The sequence below is a fragment of the Coffea arabica genome, chromosome 4c (genome assembly GCF_036785885.1).
Source record: "Coffea arabica cultivar ET-39 chromosome 4c, Coffea Arabica ET-39 HiFi, whole genome shotgun sequence".
Taxonomy (NCBI): Eukaryota; Viridiplantae; Streptophyta; class Magnoliopsida; order Gentianales; family Rubiaceae; genus Coffea; species Coffea arabica.
The window spans coordinates 7,817,020-7,835,566 of record NC_092316.1 but is presented as its reverse complement, the minus strand read 5'-3'; the positions used below and the strand labels follow the sequence as shown (position 1 = coordinate 7,835,566).

The window sequence follows — 18,547 nt, the reverse complement described above, 5'->3', positions numbered from 1 at the left end:
AATTTGTATTAAATAGTGTAAAGGAAATTAAGCAGAAATGAGTGAAGACGTGAAGAAGACGTTGTAACAGGACTAAAGTCTTAAAATAGAGTGATTTGGATGGCCGTGTGGACATCGATAATGGCCCCCATACTGCATTGCGCATGGTTATGTGAAAAGAATTAAAGAAACACACAGTAGAGGTTGAGTTTGTTGGTGTTAATGAAAATGCATGTCGATAGTGGTATTTTGTGCTAAAGGTTGATATAATTGCATCAGCCACACTTATAAAAACTGTGTATATGAATGTTAGAGTAATGTTTATCGTCTGCATTTTGTGAAAGTTGTGAGGTAAAGTATGGTTTGTTAAGTGAAATGATCGTGTATATATGTTTTGTTCCATTAGTAGACGATCAGTATTTATGTTACAAACGAAAGCATATGGGGAGGCTGAAAAAAAATGTTAAGCGACCATGGTTAGAAAAAGCATTGAACAACCACACAGGGGTTGTAAGTATGGGGCAGGATGGGGTGCTTAAAACTCATGACATGGTGCAGGAAATAGAGAAGGGAAAAATGGGGATGGATGGTTGCGGCAGGTTAATGTCATTTGACCTTAACCAAGAACCTGAGTGTGACCGAGACACATGCAGTGAAGAAAGCGGTGGTTCAATAGGAGGACACGAAGATGAGGAGGCAGATGAATTGGTGGGCGCAATAGGCGTGGATGACGTAATGAAATTAACATTTGACACGGAAGAAGAAGCTGGGGAATTTTATAATTTGTATGCGAAACTAAGCGGATTTGGGATTCGTAAAAGTAATGCCAAACGAGATGAAGATGGCATTTCAAGATTTAGAAAATGGGTATGTTGCTGTGAAGGTTATAGGAATGAAAAGTGGTTTAATTATGAAGACCGGAAAAGAGAAGCAAAAGCAATCACAAGGACCGGGTGTGGGGCTTGCTTTCGCGTGAAATATGACACAGAATCGGTAAAGTATGTGGTGACACGTTTCATTATGGAGCACAATCACCCGCTGGCATCAGAGGCAAGTGTGCAACACCTTAGGTCGCATAGAAAAGTGAGCGATGCAGAATATGCGCAGGCAAAAAGTCTAAAGTTGGTTGGGGCCAGAATATGCCAGATAATGAAACATTTTGTTATCAAAGCCGGAGGGTATAGTAACGTGGGATTTTGCATTAAGGATCTGTATAACCGAATGGACGAGGAACGTAGAAAAGATATTTTTAATGGCGATGCAGAAGGGGCACTTGGGTTCTTGGCAGCGAAGAAGGATGCCGATGACATGTTCTTTTATAAATATCATGTAGATAACGAAGGAAGATTGGCAAGGTTGTTTTGGGCAGATTCTAAATCTCGTGTGGACTTCAGTGTATTTGGAGATGTATTGGTGTTTGATACAACATACAAAACAAATAAATACCGCAAGCCACTAGTTGTACTTGCAGGGGTAAACAACCATTTGAACAGTACTATTTTCGGCTGTGCACTGTTATCAGATGAGAGGATTGAAACATATGAATGGGTGCTAAGTACATTTGTAGAGGCTATGAAAGGTAGAAAGCCAGTAGCAGTGATGACAGATGGTGACAGTGCAATGCGAAGAGCGATAAAGAATCTTCTCCCGGATGCTTGTCACAGGCTATGTTCGTGGCACTTGCATAGGAATGCACGGAGTAATATTCGCTGCGAGGAGTTTAATAACAGGTTGTATGACCTGATGGCGAGAAAGTTTAGCACTCTTGAGTTTGAGGATCGCTGGGCTAGGTTAGTTAATGAATGTGGGGTGGTAGAGAATGAGTGGGTGAAGAAGTTGTACCGTAGGAGAAGGTTATGGGCAGAGGCCTATTTACGCGGTAATTTTTTTGCAGGTATGAGAAGCACTCAAAGGTGTGAGAAAATGAATGCTTTTTTGAACGAGTACTTGAATGAAAAAATGCGACTATATGAATTCGTTAGAAGTTTTGATTTGGCAATAGCATGGCTTCGACATACTGAGAGCAAAGCAGTTCACACAAGCGAAAACACAAAACCAGTCTTAACCACAATCCTGCCCGAATTAGAGGCGAGCGCAGCGGAGGTGTTTACAAGGAATGTGTTCTTCATGGTGAGGAAGCATTTGAACAGGCAGGGACTTCTAATTTCTGAGGGCTGGAGCGAGGATGGAGGGAGTCGTACATATTATTACTCGAAATATGGTGGACACGAAATTAGTTGGAGGGTGGTTTATGATAGGTCAATGGAGAAGCTAATCTGCTCTTGCATGAAATTCGAGTCAAAGGGGATTCCTTGTGCTCACATGTTTCGCGTGATGGTGGTAGAAGGAATGAACAGGATCCCAGAAGCATGCATTTCAAAGCGGTGGACAAAGGGAGTTTACAGTACTAATAATGGAATGAAAGCATTTGTTGCAGACGAACAGCTGACACAAATGGCCAGATATGGCACTTTAAAGTCGAGCTGTAATAGTATGTGTTACTATGCGTCCTACATGGATGATGCGTTTAATGACCTGCAGCAGATGTTTGACAAGCATTCTGTGGACCTAAAGGAGAAGTGGATTGAAAGGGGATATGGGGGAGACGGATTTGCAATGGATTCAAGAGTGATGAACGATAGAAGTAGAAGAACATTCGGGCTGTTAGATCCCAGGGTGTCCCGGTGTAAAGGTGATCAGAAGCATGCAGAAACAAAGAAGAAAAGAAAGTGTGGTCATTGCAGGTACTATCGAAAATGCATACGTAGTTATAAGCAATTTGTTAATTGATAAAATACATGAAGTGGACAGTGAAGGTAATAATTATTATGTGGGTATTTTTCAACAGTAGCAAATAAACACATAATTGAAAGTGCATACAAAGTATACAAAGTTATTGGCAGTGCAAGAAAGTTGAAGTGGTGTAATGTTAGCAATGTGCTTAGTTGACGTGGTTACTTGCAGTCACAAATGATTTGACATGTGATATATGGGTTGAAGATTGCAGGCAGGCCACAACCAACGAACATGCCCATACAAAAAGAATTCGCACAACACAGCAGTTCATGATGATCATATGGAAAATTGTTTGGATGAATCGGTGGAAAAATCATTTGAAATTGGTACGGGGTGGAGCGACTCAGGCGAATGGAGAGGACAAGCATTTGCACCACAAGCATGCGGTAGCGGTGGAAGGGACACAGGTGACCAACAAAGAAGTCCAGGAGAAAGATGAGGCACAACTGTTGTGATGGTTCGGTTTGCAGTTACGCAATAAATAAGGCAGGTTTTGGTGAGTAGAGGTGCAAGAGTATTGAAGGTTGCTAGCTAGGTCTAGATGGGTAAGTCACTGTAGTTCCACCGAAGGCGTCATGCACAGAAGGATCACAAGATGCATCACTGTCATGGTTGCGTCGTAAGCACTGTTGTAGCAAATAGTGCTGCTGCACTTGGTTAATAGGAGAGAGTAAGTAGTTGACAAATTGTGTATTACGGTCCTTTTTTGTAAATAGGAAATTAAGTGGAAGCGTATGTTGCGCAAAATGTCTTCGTGGGATAGACGTTTTCCGAAGTGGCTACTTGGGAATCATCTTCAGTTGCCAGGTTTTGTAAACTGGTGCCTTACGCTGCTGCTATAAACTGCTTTTACGATATGGGCCGTTTGTTCGTCTCCTTGCTATCCTAACCAATGACCGTAAGGCCCAACGCCTTTTGTTTTGCCCATCGTTTCATTCTGGTGTAGGAACAGTAACTTTTGTTTCTCCCCATCTATTTTCATTGCTCACAATGCTTATGCGTCTCTTCAGTGCACCAATGACAATGGTATTATTATATATGTATATTAATTTATGCAATATAATTAATATTATGAATTATACTAATAATTATACATATCTACTAATAGAAATTATTAATTAGTTCGAATAAGTTTAAGAATACATTTGTACTAATATATTTAATTAGCCAATAACTATCAGTTACGATTAATATTTTTTACATCATTTGTACATTTCCATTGGAGTTTACTATTTTACGTAACTTGTTGGCACACGATTAATGAATTTCTTATTATAACAATTATGCAATGTCCGCGTCATGTCCGTAATCTAAATTGCTATTAACATGTAGAAAAAATTCCACATGTTTACTGACACTCCATCCGAACAACTTTGATACCTCTGATGCTTTTTTGGTGACATAGTTAAACAAAAATTGGTATATCCTGTTGGAACAATCCACTTAGGTAGCAATGCTTCGTCAGCCTCCCTCACACTAATTACTGTACAACTGTGTGGAAGCTGGAACACACAAATTACTGTACAACTGTGTGGAAACTTGAACTCATGATATAATGTTGGAGTTGCATTCATACAAAAGGCTTTTCTGTCATGATATAAATAAGTCCAGAAAATGTAATGCAGTAAGTATGATAGATTTATAGTAACAACAACTTGCATTTAAATTATTTTGTTGTAAATATTTAATTTCACTGCAAACTTCAATTGCAGGTGAAGAACAATCTTGGACAGACGAAAAATAAGAACAGGACTAGAAATTAGTTGTGGGAAAATGACGGTGACAAATTTTCTATGGAAGCAGTGAAACGGTACAAATTTAGAGAAACAAGTTCAACGTTACCAATTATCTGTGAACTGTTAACATTTTCCGTGCTGGGTGTTCAAATTTTAAATTGTATTAGAAGTACACAACAGACGTGGCGATTGCTCACAGCTCGGCTTTGTTGCTGGGGACTCCCAACTACTTTGCATGCTCATTCCTCCGGCTACACAACCTTGTTTGCGGTTATGGGCCATGGGTGCTCAGTCTTAGGCATTATGAATTCCCTGACATTCGTGAGCTTTGCCTCTACCAAGGTCTTCCGTAAATGTCTCCGTCCCGGCACTTGTGTTCGGACGCTTAGAAAGACAGGATTCCCAGCCACCAATTCCACCGCGAAGGCAGCGTTTCCCTGCCCCCTTTTGGAGCTTCAATGCAGTTTCCAAAATTACCTGTATTTGATGTAGCCTTTGGTCCACCACTTGTGAGTTGTCCGACACATTGGATGCCAAACGAAATATTTCTGCACTTTTTTCTAAGACTTTCTTTCTGAGGCCCATGCACTGAACAAGCAGGTCCTCGTACCAGTGTCTAGGCACCTAAGCGGAAACAACACAGATGGCTGTATTAATTGTACACAAATTGCTAAAATTAAATGCCGAGTGAAGTACAGGGCGAAGAATGCCATACCACATCACCAACAGCACATGGAAGAGGCAACCCTATTACATCGCCACCAACCCTGTGAATGCCCTCCTGCTGCAGTGATCCATCAGTTTGTATGCACAACACAGACCAGGGAGGGTAATTAATTGGATGTTTCAGTGACGGTGTTGTAGCCTCACTTAGTGGCAACTGGTCACATATATGAATTATGCACTCCTTCCCACTGGGTGGCAACGTGGAGGAAGTCATTGGTTTCATTAGCCTGCTGCGCACAAACTCGTCATACGTAGCATATGGAGGGGGATCTGGGTATAGGCTTGCAATGGGCAGTCCATCAAGCACATCATGTAGCGTGTTTCCCGAAATTGTATCAGCGCTGTACATATCTGATGGCCGATGGGGAGGTTGCTTTGCACATACACCTGCATACACCTGCCTAATAACCCTCTCGCCCAGGTAGTAAAATCGTCCCATGGGGCCATCCAAAAGCAATCTCGTTGCAGTTAGTTCCTTGGATTTGAGATACCGACTAGGCAATGCCATTGCAGGGAAGGGTAGCCAGTTGACCTAGGACACACAATTAACAAGCGATGTAACATTGGTTTGTTGAACAGGCGGAACAAATTCATAACAACTGTTAACACGTAGGCGGTAGAAAATGTAAGATGTCGTAAGTACGGGAACTAACGTTGTCCGGGTTAATGGTGTCAATTGCGCGGCGAAAATGTTCGACCGTAGACGGTGATTGTCGGCTGGCTCTATTACACGAGCGCCATCGCCACATTCTGGGCAATACGTCCCTCTCGTCCTGTTTCAGTTTATACGGACTTAACTGAAGAATTTCATAAGCCCACACCTACACGTGGTTGTACAAATTATATCCAGCGTTGGAGATGAACACTAACTGCCTGAAAAGTTTATTTAACGGAACAGGGTAATGTCGAATTGACACAGAGTGAAGGCAATTGTGGACTTACCTCCCAAACGAAGCTGTAGCCGCCAAGGCTTTTCGTCCGGCGTCGGGAGACGGCGGACATAAATCTGTACAAGGTTGCCATCCCCGCCCCTCCCCAGTTATAATCCCCTATACGATCTACGTCCTCCAGCGCAGGCAGACAGCACAGGTGAATTGTTTCGGCCGTGTTGCTAAGTAAAGTGCGGCCAAGCATGTAGAGAAAGAAAGCTCTAGTTAGATGTGCCAGCTGGACGTCGTCGTTCTCGTCAATGGCTTTGTCTTTGTAGAATGACAATATATCGGTAACTCTGATGGCACCGGCAGAAGCAAAAGCTGGCACCCAACCCAATTGGTCGTTGATGTAATTGGCATTTTCCCTAACATTGTAATCCCACGGAATGGGCAACCCGCCCACTGCAACACCGGTTATACAGGTGAAGTCCAAGGGTGTCAGTGTCATCTCTCCGAAAGGCAAGTGGAACGAGTTTGTTGAGTCCCACCATCGCTCCGCAAGTGCGACAGGCAACTTCCTATCTCTATCGGCCACGGGCAAGTGGCTCAGAAAATCCCCAAACCCAGCAGTAACAACTTTCGCGGCCACCTTACGAGGCAGCCTCTTCCACCACTCCATAACTTCGACTGACGACCCTCTAGGATAAATTGAATAGACTTCCTGTGCATTAATGTAGAACCAATTCAGGCAGTTATATATAAGTATAAACCAAATGAGGGCTTAGGGCAAAATAAGCACAAGTAATTGTCGACATTGATTCTGCAACATGTACCCCCTGTGCAAGGAAAATGTGTGATATGTGGGTTTTCCGATCAACCAGCAGTTCTTGCGAGTGTTCTTCATCAGGCGGTGGCCGGTACCGATGGAGCCTGCCCATCGCACGGCTTTTTTGGAGTTGGATTTTATTCCGAATATTGTGATGGCGCAGCTCTAGTTATCACAAAATCCCTGTCGCCCCACCCGCGATTATGAACAGCTTTGCCGTTAAGTGTTGCGGCCTTGTAGGTGCGTAGGCGTCTTTCTTCGCGAGAAATTTGAATTGTTAGACATTTTGGACGGCTGTCGCCAGGTTGGGCGTGCAATGGGCTTGTACCTGGTAATTAGGGTTGCAAATTGGGAAAAATGTGTTACAGTGACGGTCGGCGCGTGTGCTATGCATGATTTCATTGGCCTTGACATACATACCCTTCTCAGTTTTACTTGGACGACTAAGGAAACAGTATTGTGGCCAACCTGCGCGTCGTAAGCAATGAAATGTCTCCGAACGTTTCATTATAGCGAGTGGGAAATTTGGATCAGATTGCCATGAAATAATTTGAATTTATAAACAGAAACCGCAACCCCAAGACATTAACAGCTAAAATTGAAAAGCACCCGTAATATTACGGATGGTCCGGACGATAAACGAATACGGGTTGCCAGAACTGCAATGACACTATGTTGACACGGGCTGTGCAACGCACAGGCACGGCCCTCTAGAACATTAGTTAAATACATACCACCGGCAGTTTTAGTGCACAATGAATAGAAATATAGGAAAAATATTAAGTATAAAAACAATTAAAATTTGCTGTGAAAAGAACTTTGATATATAAAGTTAACCCCAATTTATTGTGATTTGGAAAAAGGATTTGTAACCAACATTATGTGTACGTAATGATACCAAAAAAGAAAACAAAGCAAATCCATTATGAGTGCATGATCGGTTTAAGAGCAGCATAGTTTTAATTGTAATTAAATAAACAGTAGTCATAATGTTTCAGAAATTTTAATAATTAGAAAAAATATAGAAAGGCACAAAAACCTGTGACCAGCTTCAACATCAATCAAAAAAATACAAACTTGCATATTTTTCTTTCTTTTTTGAGAGAAATAGCGAGTTAATCTATCCATTTAAATCATGTCTAATAGCATTACAAATAGATGAAAACATTATCTAACCAAATAGTTATAGAATATGTATAGCAAGTTTAAATAAAAACATGAATTGCCATATTTGTAAATCTACATATGCAAATTCAAATTCAACAATTTGTTTGATTGCAATTATGTCTTCTTAATGAAAATAGAATTTTCTAATAATATTTTGTATAGTGACACTCTAAGCTAAAAGCCTCAATACTAACTTCCACCACCAAATGCATTCCTTTGAAAACTGCAACTGTTTTAGCTAGTCAAATCAACAAAATATTATTAACTTCTTTAGCCAAATAGTAATGACATGTCCATTTGAAGTTGCCTAACAATCATCTCAAACTCTAATTACATTATCTATCATTATGGGCAATAAAAAAGGATAAAAGTAAGTCATATAGAACCAAATACATAAGTTAAAGATTCTGAAGTCTAATTTTGCAATTTTTTTATTTCCAAGCTATCATTTGCTAAAATTAAAACCATGAAAATAAACTACCTATCATGGATACAAGCAAGTAATTCAAAATGTTGAATGAAGACATATAAAATATTATCTTCACATTCTAAATTGCTAGCCCCAACAAATATTTTACACGTCATCCACAGTAACCCCAGTTTGTAAGCATTTTTCACAATTGATAAACTTTATATAAATTAAAATATAATTATCTATCCATCAATTAAGAGATTGGGTTAATTTATAATTGAATAAACATACTTTTTTTCTTCGTGATGATCGTTTACCTTGGATTTTCATGTATTAGATTTTTTTCTCCTCTATTGTAGTACTATCACCCTATTATCAAATAACAATTATAATAAAAAAATTAGAAATAGAATGAATCTGCCCAAATCACTCTTTTTGATACCTCTAACAATTCTTTCATTGTTAGCGTAAAAATTTTTCATGTAATCACCACTCGTCGTGTTGTCAACCTTAGTTTACTTTTTCCAAAAATAAAAATATGAAAATGTAGTGTGGCCATAAATAAAAAATGAAAAACTAAAAAAAAGTTTCTTTAGATTTGGGGAAAATATTCACAGCATCACATACGTCCGTCCGGGCAGAAAAGAAAGTTAGATGAAGAAGAAATAGGTGACAAAACCAATAAGCAAAGGTTGGTCATCAAGACGGAAAAAATGACAAAAAAATATGAAATAGTATATACCAAAAAGAGACATTAAACGTAGAAGATTATGAATCATAATTTTTGGACTACGGACGAAAGGAAATTTCAAACCCATTCTTGATCTCCTTAAATGAACTCATTCATTTAGTTATTTATGGGGGAAAATGAAAGAAAGTGCATGAACTAATACAATAGAGAAAAAACAAGTTCAAATGATTAGGATGATAGGGGAAAAAACGGAGTACAAAGTAGAAAGTATATAAGAAACATGTAGTTCACGTGAGGATTTGTTTAATTACCTTTATCTGCAATCAAAAAAGATAAAGGAAATAAAGCGAACAAAAGAAAAAACTAAGCAAAATGAAGAAAACAAAAGGAATGGACCACGTGTCAAAGAAAAAGAGATCCACTTGGCAATCATTGGAGTTGCTATAGTAACTCCACTCTGTTGTTATATAATAGGTAGATTTTGTGGTACAAAATCTTGATTATTAATCAAATTTGCCTTGTTATCAGTAATAATTACTATTTATGTATAAAAACTTACTACTACTTGAATTAAAGTTACTAAGGTATATTATGAGTGCTTACTAACTAAGGTACTAAGTTTTAATCATTAATAAAAACATCTTATCATTATTTGAAATAAACTTCGTAATACTACTTTGAGATAAGGTTTTAATGTAAAAATTGTACATGCATTCCAGAATTACTATTTATGTATAAAAACTTACTGTTATTTGAATTAAACTTACTCTTTTAAATGTAAGTTTGGGATATCAAGTAGTAATCTATTTATTTAAAAATTAAGTTTAATATTTATTCCAATTTACCTTTTGAGGTATAAAAGTTACTAATCTATTACACTTAACTTACTATTTTAGATAGGAAACTTACTTCCATAATTTTAGGTGTTATTTTATTTAGGCGAATATGTTCAACAATAAATCAAATGATCGCTAAAAGTGCAACAACGTGTTATATCAGGTAAAAACTATTTCGCTATCATAACTATCGTTTAGTATCTATATCTAAATGTATTGCTGAGGGGGTTTTGGATAAGGAGCTTCAAAAATTATCAAAAGTGTGAATGCTATTTGAATAGAATTTTGCAATTTTTTAATTAAAAAATATTTATCTCTTAACTAATCATGTAACCGGCCCTACAAATCCTATAATCATACTTATATTTTTTCCACATTTCCCTTATGTTTTTTCCACTACCCCATAAAATTCAAACTCCTAAACTTTAACTAACGGATAATAACCACCCCTGTAAAATGATATCTGCAAATTCCAATTCACATCTCACATTTATTACTGACACTTACCATATCACTTAGAGTAATAACTAACCGTTAATTTAAGAAATTCGCAACTACGAAAGTCAAATATCCAAAATATAGGAGCCTGTTTAAATTACAATTTTCACAATTCAACGTATCTTATTGTCATAATATATTTTACTCTCACAATCATTCACAAATTATAAAGGCATTAAAAATAATTCTTTTTTTAAATAAAAATTAATTCAAAGGTAGTTAATTCACACGCACACACATATATACATACATATATATATTCTCATAATGCATATATATATAAGATTATCAAATCGAATGCATACTACTGGTAAGTATTTCATTTTAAAATAAAAAAACATGCAATTACATTTATTTCTATCCATATATCATTCATTTTCTAATATAAATTATTATTATTATTTTAAGATCCTTCTTTTGCAAAAACACAATTCTTGAATGATTTACAGTTTTTGTCATATTTTGAACTATTGTTAGACAAATCTTAAATTTTAATTATGTTGGTGAAGTTTTTTAACTTTTTTCAAATAAAAATGGTATAACCGTTTAATTCATTTTAATAATGTAAGTACCGTGCGTAGCACGGATATTCACACTAGTTGTCCTTGTATGACCGAGCCTGAGAGTTTGAGCATGTTTTGGTTGAATGTTATAATTCAAAATTTGGGGTTTGGAGGGAATAGGTTATATCCAGTGTAATCAAAACTCAAACAAAAGTGGGGATAAGCCTCGTTGTCACAACGAACTATATAAAGCGGATTTTTTTCAATAAAAATAAACCCATTTTTCAATAAAATCCTAACTCTTTATACCTTTCCTGTATTATAAGAACCGTGAACCCATTTTACCATAAACAAATTTATTTATCGACAACAAAAAAATGAACCCGTTTCTCAATAAAACATCAGCTCTTTATGGCTTCCCTCCCTTATAAGAAAAGAGTATCCATTTTGCCATAAACAAATTTGTTTATCGCATAAAATAAAAATAAAAATGTTTTTTCAATAAAAAACCAGTTCTTTATGACTTTCCTCCATTATAAGAATATAGTACCCATTATTCGATAAAAAATATTATTTATCGAATAATATAAAAATGAACCTGTTTTTGAATAAAACACAAGCTCTTTATAGTTTTCATCTATTATAAGAACAGAGTATCCATTTTTTCATAAATAAATTTATTTATCGGATGAAAAACTAAATATATTTTAGAATAAAACACCAGTTTTTTATGGTTTTCCTCCCTTCAGTACAACAAAAAAGGGTATTAGCGACAACAACTTTAGGAAGAAATAGAAAGCTTGACGCTCTTAAGAGGCTTATAGCAAGGAAAAGGACAATACCTCACAAAAAATTTGGTGGACGGAGAGTCGTGAATTTTGGGTTTTTTTTTCCTGATTTTATTCGATGTGGTCTTGTCTGTATGATTGCAAAGTTCAATTTCTGATGTACTTTCAGGGGGGTTTGGCTGTAGCAGCAGGGAAGTGGGGAAGTGGGTGGCTTTCCGGTGGTACCGCCGGCTCAGTATAACCCATTAGACGAGCCGAGTCCATTGGGATTGAGGCTGAGGAAAAGTCCTTCCCTTTTGGAATTGATCCAAATGAGGCTTTCTCAAGCTTATTCACCTAAGGGTGCAAGTTCAAGTAAAAAAGAGCTTAAAGGGACCGCTGCTTCTGGTTCGTCTGAGAAGCTCAAGGCTTCAAATTTTCCAGCAACTATTCTGCGAATTGGGACCTGGGAGATTTTAGAAACTTGTTTTATTGGATTGCTTATGATTTCGTTAATTTTGATTGCAAGTCTTTGTTGTAATTTCTAGTATAAGTCAAGATATGAAGGGGATTTGGTAGCAAAGTGTTATTTTGCAAAGCATAAGCTTGTACGGGAGGTTCGTGATGGCGGGCTCAAGAAGTTGGGTCCAATATATCTACATTGAAATAACACTTATGATGGTCATTGCATTTATGGGCATTTTAAAAAATAAACTCTGCATAAGCTAAAATTTTTCTAACTAAAATTTTTTACATTTGTCATAACTTATTGATGGTTAAAATAATAGCAAGGATTTATGAAATTCTCCATCCCCACATTAATTTAAACTAAATATGAGACTGCATAAGCTGAGAAAACAAAGCAGCATTTGATTTGAACAATCATGAGAGTCCCACTTTCTTCAACTTGAGGGGATGCAGCATCACCATCAGGTGGTCAATCATCATCTTCGAGGAATGAACAAGACATTGTTAGTAGACCTCGAGAAGACATGAAACACCATCACCCAGCTCAGTTATCCTTTTAATAGTCTTGAACCAAAATTTGATATTCACTAAAAGTTTCTGACCAACAGAAATGTAAAATGTCTTTTTCATTTGATTTATAATCTGTAGTGTTGATAGTATTGGTTGTAATATATTATTGCTCGTTTTGTATTTGTAATGACAAATTGGTTTGTTATTTGGTATACAAATTTTGCTATATCTCAATATTGACATTAATGATGATACCTCTTGCTAAAAAAATGGTTGAAAAAAAAATTAGCAACTACAGTCACAAAGCTGCTTTCGGCAACTTTGTTGCAAGAAAATCATTTAGCTGCATTTGATCGTCTTTGGTAAGGGGTCGATGGTTTTCAATAAAACACCAGCTCTTTGTGACTTTCGTCCATAAATTTTCTATTTTTCCTTTTTCCCCTGAAATAATTTATTACTTGGATAAAATCAGAAACTCCATTATAAGAAAAGGTTTGGACGGAATAAGTTGTAAGCAATCCATGACAATTACCGTCTGATAGTAACATGTGAAGGAACAGGGGCTATGACAATTTGCTATATGTACTGTGCAAATCTTATCCCATTGAAAATCACATTGAGAGGTGGGCCAGCATTTTGCTATATGTCAATATTGACATTAATGAGTTTATGTTTATTTTATCCGATAAACAAATTCCTTTTTGCCTTCAAAATGAGTACTCTATTCTTATTCTTATAATAGAGGAAAGTCATAAAAAGCTGATGTTTTATTGAAAAAATGGGTTTATTTTTATTTAATCTGATAAATAACTTTGTCTAACAAAAAATGGGTACTCTGTTCTTAAAATAGAGGAAAGTCATAAAGAGCTGATCTTTTATTAAACAACGGATTTATTTTAATTTTATCCGATACATAAATTTATTTATGAAAAAATGGGTACTCTATTCTGATAATGGAGGAAAGCTATAAAAAGTTGGTCTTTTATTGAAAAATAGATTTATTTTTATTTTATGGCGAACGATAAATATTTTAATTTATGAGAAAATGGGTACTCTATTCTTATAATGGAGGAAAGCCATAAACAGCTAGGCTTTTATGGGAAAGTGATACTTTACGGAAAGTGACCAGGATTTGGTTTATGAAATAATCCCAAATAAAAATTTAGAATGAATTTATTTGTTTTGAAAGTTGTATAACGGTCGTTAAAACTCCAAAAATATTATTTTCATTTTCAATACAATCCCAGGCCTGGAATTGAAATGAATACTTTAAAAGAAAAATAATATGCTCTAGAATAGTTGAAAAATATGAAGGAAAAACAAGGTCCACATACCATTAAACTATTACTATTATTTGAGGAGGGAAAATCCATAAATTATATAAAAAATAAAAAATGGAAAAATATTTAGAAAAAAACCCAATCCACCCCGTTTTTAATTCAGTCGGTGTCAAAGTAAAAAGTGCCATATAAATTTCCAAGGATTCAAGAAAAATCATTCGCCAAAATTGGCTAACGGTTTCTAAAATTATCCTTTGAAATTTGAAATACATTGGTTTGTTTTAGTCCGAAAGGTTGAACTTGATTCGTTTGTATTGGTCAAAATAAATTTTTGTAAAATTCAAAATAAAAAATTAGAAGAAAACAAGTAAGGACATCACCAATTGTAAAATGTCATCTACACATTCCTTATAATTCTTTTTGATACCTCCAACCAATGCTTATTGTCCAAGGACAAGAAAGAAATCTAGTAGCTTTACTTTTTTTTTCTTACATTTTCTTGACGAAACCCAAGAAGCTTGACGAAATCTTACTTCTCACATTGGAATTCACATTGGAATTCACAGTGGAAGGTGGGCCACCGGCAACGAAATGAAATGTGGGCCACCAGCAATGAAATGACCGCTCACATATCTGTCCATCCGTCCACGAGGCTGTAATTCTTGTGCTATAAGCAAGACTGGCGCCAGTCTGCCGCCAGTCTTGTCATCTTCGGGACTAACCCCGCCAACCGAGCTAAAAATCTTGGCGCCAGTCTTTGTTTACGTGAATTGAAGTAGATTCGCTTTGATACCTAAAAATGGGTACTCCGATTACAATGGAGCAAACCCAAGAAAACCGTATGTTGAAGTGGACAAGGGTTACTTTATAACTCAAATACATAATTTGGTGGTGTATGAGTACCGTCATCTTATAACTGTGGGGTTTATTTTCTGTATAGGTTTGTATTAATTGAATGAGCATTTTATGTAAAGAAAAAGATTAATAATCAAAACTGAAAATCTTGAATAGTTTAGGCATCACTTATTTTAAATTTTCTGTATATGTATACATATATACGTATGTATATATATTTTAATAATTATTCTGTAGCACAATATAAAAAGATGTAAAAATATTATTTTCATTTTCAATACAATCCCAGGCCTAGAATTCAAATGAATACTTTAAAAGAAAAATAATATGGTGTAGAATAGTTCAAAAATATGAAGGAAAATCAAGGTCCACATACCATTAAACTATTACTATTATTTGTAAAGGGAAAATCCAAAAATTATATTAAAAACTAATTAATGGAAAAAAATTTAGAAAAAAACCCAATCCACCCCGTTTTTAATTCAGTCGGTGTATGAATACATAATTTGGCGGTGTATGAGTACCGTCATCTTATAACGGAGGATTAACCCCCGAATAGGTGGTGTTTTATTTAGAAAACCTATTATCTGTGTTTTATCTCTTAAATTAAGTTGTGTATGGAACAATGGGTATGTAATTGGTTGTAATGGAGGAATGCCGTAAAGAGCTGGTCATTTCTTCGAAAATGGTTGCATTGTTATTCGACCCACAGCTAAAAGGGGGAAAATGGGTAGCCTGTTGTTGTAATGCGGGAAACACATAAAAGGCTGGTATTTTATTGGAAAAAATCATTGTTATTATTGTATTAGGAAAAAAATGTCTGTCTACGGAAATGGGTACTCTGTTCTCATATTCCTGCCGAACCCGTCCACAGCTGGTCTTCTACAGCGGAGTAGTGCAATTCAGAAATATGCATGCCATTTGGTTCTTCTAATTTTCCCAAATAAAAATTTAGATGCAGTGCCAGCTGTGACTTATTATCGCACTAACCCAAGTTAGGTTGGTTAACCGTGGTCCGCAAAAGGATGCCTGAGAGGGGTCAAACTGCTCTTAACCACTCAGTCCATGCACTGCAAGCTCCTCCATTTAAACCCAGGTCCGTCATCCTTATCTCCTCCTATAAGAGCTTCCCGAAACTAAACTTCTTCCTTGCATGCCCATTGACTTCCGCATTGGTTTGGCACAACAGCCTTCGCTATAAAAGGGCCGCTTCAGTTGTTTACCACCTGTAAGACGTAAGTAGACGAAAGAATAGCTTCGTTCTGCATTTTCTAACCCCTGAACCGACCAGGCTCGTCGTACCAAAATCCTTTTCCATACTGACTCATGGCACTTGGACGATTTCCTCAAATACATGTCCTCAACAACGGAGGCATGGTCGGCTACTTTCAAGATGAGGTGTTACCACTTCACCACATTGGAGTGAAGTGGATAGTTGAGGAAGCCCTGGTTCGGTTAGATAGGTTTCCCGGAGCGGAGTTTCCACAGTCGATGCTGGTGTCTTGCATCCCCGTTCGCAACCCCATTGCGAACGAGGAAGTATTCCGGTCGCTGGTCAAGTGGCGCCGCCGTCCACTCCCCCTTATGCAGAACCTGAAGGCGTTTTATATCATGACCTACAATGCATGGTTTGCGGGCAAGGAGGAATTTGTTGCACATTTCCTGGGTCTAAAACCACTGCTCCATACCGACGTCTGGATCCTCTTCGGCGCCAACTTTGAAGACTGGTCTGTAACAAGGTTTCTGGCTGACCAGGGGTACCCCGCTAGTATGACACGGAACGTTGCCATTGCGGACAACCTTCACACCGCAACCATTTGCTGGAATCCATCAGCTGTAGAGATCACGTTTGAAGACAGAGATGCTATTGACAGCCTTGTCCTCACTGTGCGCCGCAGAAAATACCGCAGCTTTCTGAGGGTAGCTACCACGGTTGCCTCCTTAAACCCTATGTTTGGTCTTATTGTGGAGCGTTTCGAGTGAAGGTTCGCAGGTACGGCGGTGTGCTTTTAATTTTTTTGTTGAAGATCATATTTGGATGGTGGGTGGTTGTTTGTTCATGGCCCTTGCTGTTGTTGGGCGTACCATGCATGGTTTTGATTGTTAGCGTATCAAGGGTAGGGGTTAGGGGATGATAATATGCAAGGCCTGAAAATTAGGAGTGCACCGTTTGTCGGATATGTAAGCGATGGTACTTACACCCAAATATATAAGTAAGAACTTGTTTCGTCGTTCAACTCCACAAATTTTCCAATTTAACCTAACAATGCTGTGCCACATCCCACTTTGTTGTACGTAACCTTCAGCTTGTTCAGTTGCCTGGCTAAGCTGAAGTTCATATTTAACAACGCAGCGATTGCCATCCCACTGACTAATGACGTTCATCGATCAATCAACGATCCGTAGTACCTCATCCGCACACACATTTCGTGGGACAAAGGGAACAGGGCATGCCGAAAAACCACATAATGCAGAATGTCAAAATAAACCAAATACGGAAACCGAGTATGTTATATAACGCAAAATCACCATTTAAACAGTAACACTCCGCCGGTTGGCCGAAAAACCACATGCGGCAACCACCGGTTGACAACGGAGGGACAAAAGGCATAAGGAGCACAGCAGTGGCAACCACAAATACAAGAGGCTGTAAACGAGCCTTAATGGCCATTCTATCCTTACGGACACCATAGTCCAGTACTGTAGGGGGGGTTTGGAGGGAATGCAATCAACGCGAACACATGAATTCACGGTTTCAGAACCAGAAGAAGGACTACCGCCACCACAGCTACCACAGCAATGTTAAGGATGGTCACGTTCCTTTGCATGCTTCTCAGTTCAGCTATGATGGCAGACACCTCCGCCGCGGGTGTATTAGGAAAAACGGGGGCGGTACTTGACGGGGGGGCGGGATCGGGAACTTCAAACCCCGTTGCTCGTGCAAACTCATCACACCAGCCAATGAACGTTCGACAGGGCCTCTGCAATACAACTACCTTAGCAATCCGAAATTAATGGAAGAAACAGTTCTACCGAAGAACATACCAGGGCGTTAGCGCAGCGATAGTAGTGGCGCCCCCTGTTTGCTTCAGACTTCCAGACAACCCGAACTGCACAGCTTCGACCACAATTGCAATATAATGTAGGCCACACCGTGCTATTGACCGACCCGGCTGAAGACGAAGAAGCCATTCGCAAAGGTTAATCTCCTCCGCGACACCGCCTAACTTTATCTCTGCGAAACACAAGGACACGGCGCTCCCACGGTGTCGACGGACAGCAGCTTTAACAAGAATTTGGGGGTTGGAGGGAATAGGTTTTCGCCAACAGTAGTCAACACATTTGTTTGCTTATTTGGGTGTGGATGAGGTTATTGCTTGGTTCAGTACTTGGAGTCTCCCATCATGTATAGTTGATGTTTCGGAACGAATACAATAAATATGAATAATCTCACTATCCTCCCCTGAGGTTGATTTAAATTTCAGTGGCATCCCATCCCATTTAACAGAAATTTCACTGACCTCCCTTACTCTATTGCGTTTTTTGGTAACAACGCAGTCCAAATCTGATTACAATATTATTTTCATGTGTGAGAAGGTATTTTTATTCCATGGATGCCCCTTTG

At 37.9% G+C, this 18,547-nt stretch overlaps 1 protein-coding gene across 1 annotated transcript; it reads left to right on the top strand.

Annotated features, from left to right (window-relative positions):
* Positions 1–495: 495 nt before the first annotated feature.
* On the top strand, positions 496–3,230 carry LOC140004658 (protein FAR1-RELATED SEQUENCE 5-like). Its single transcript, XM_072044786.1, has 2 exons — positions 496–2,723; positions 2,987–3,230. Exons 1-2 carry the CDS (start codon positions 496–498, stop codon positions 3,228–3,230), a joined length of 2,472 nt encoding a protein of 823 aa, XP_071900887.1.
* Positions 3,231–18,547: the final 15,317 nt, after the last annotated feature.

Bases quoted from the DNA above. Each gene is read 5' to 3' on its own strand.
- LOC140004658 (XM_072044786.1), top strand. From the start codon at position 496: ATGGGGCAGGATGGGGTGCTTAAAACTCATGACATGGTGCAGGAAATA. The intron at 2,724-2,986 runs GTACTATCGAAA...TGAAGATTGCAG, and splicing joins AGAAAGTGTGGTCATTGCAG to GCAGGCCACAACCAACGAAC.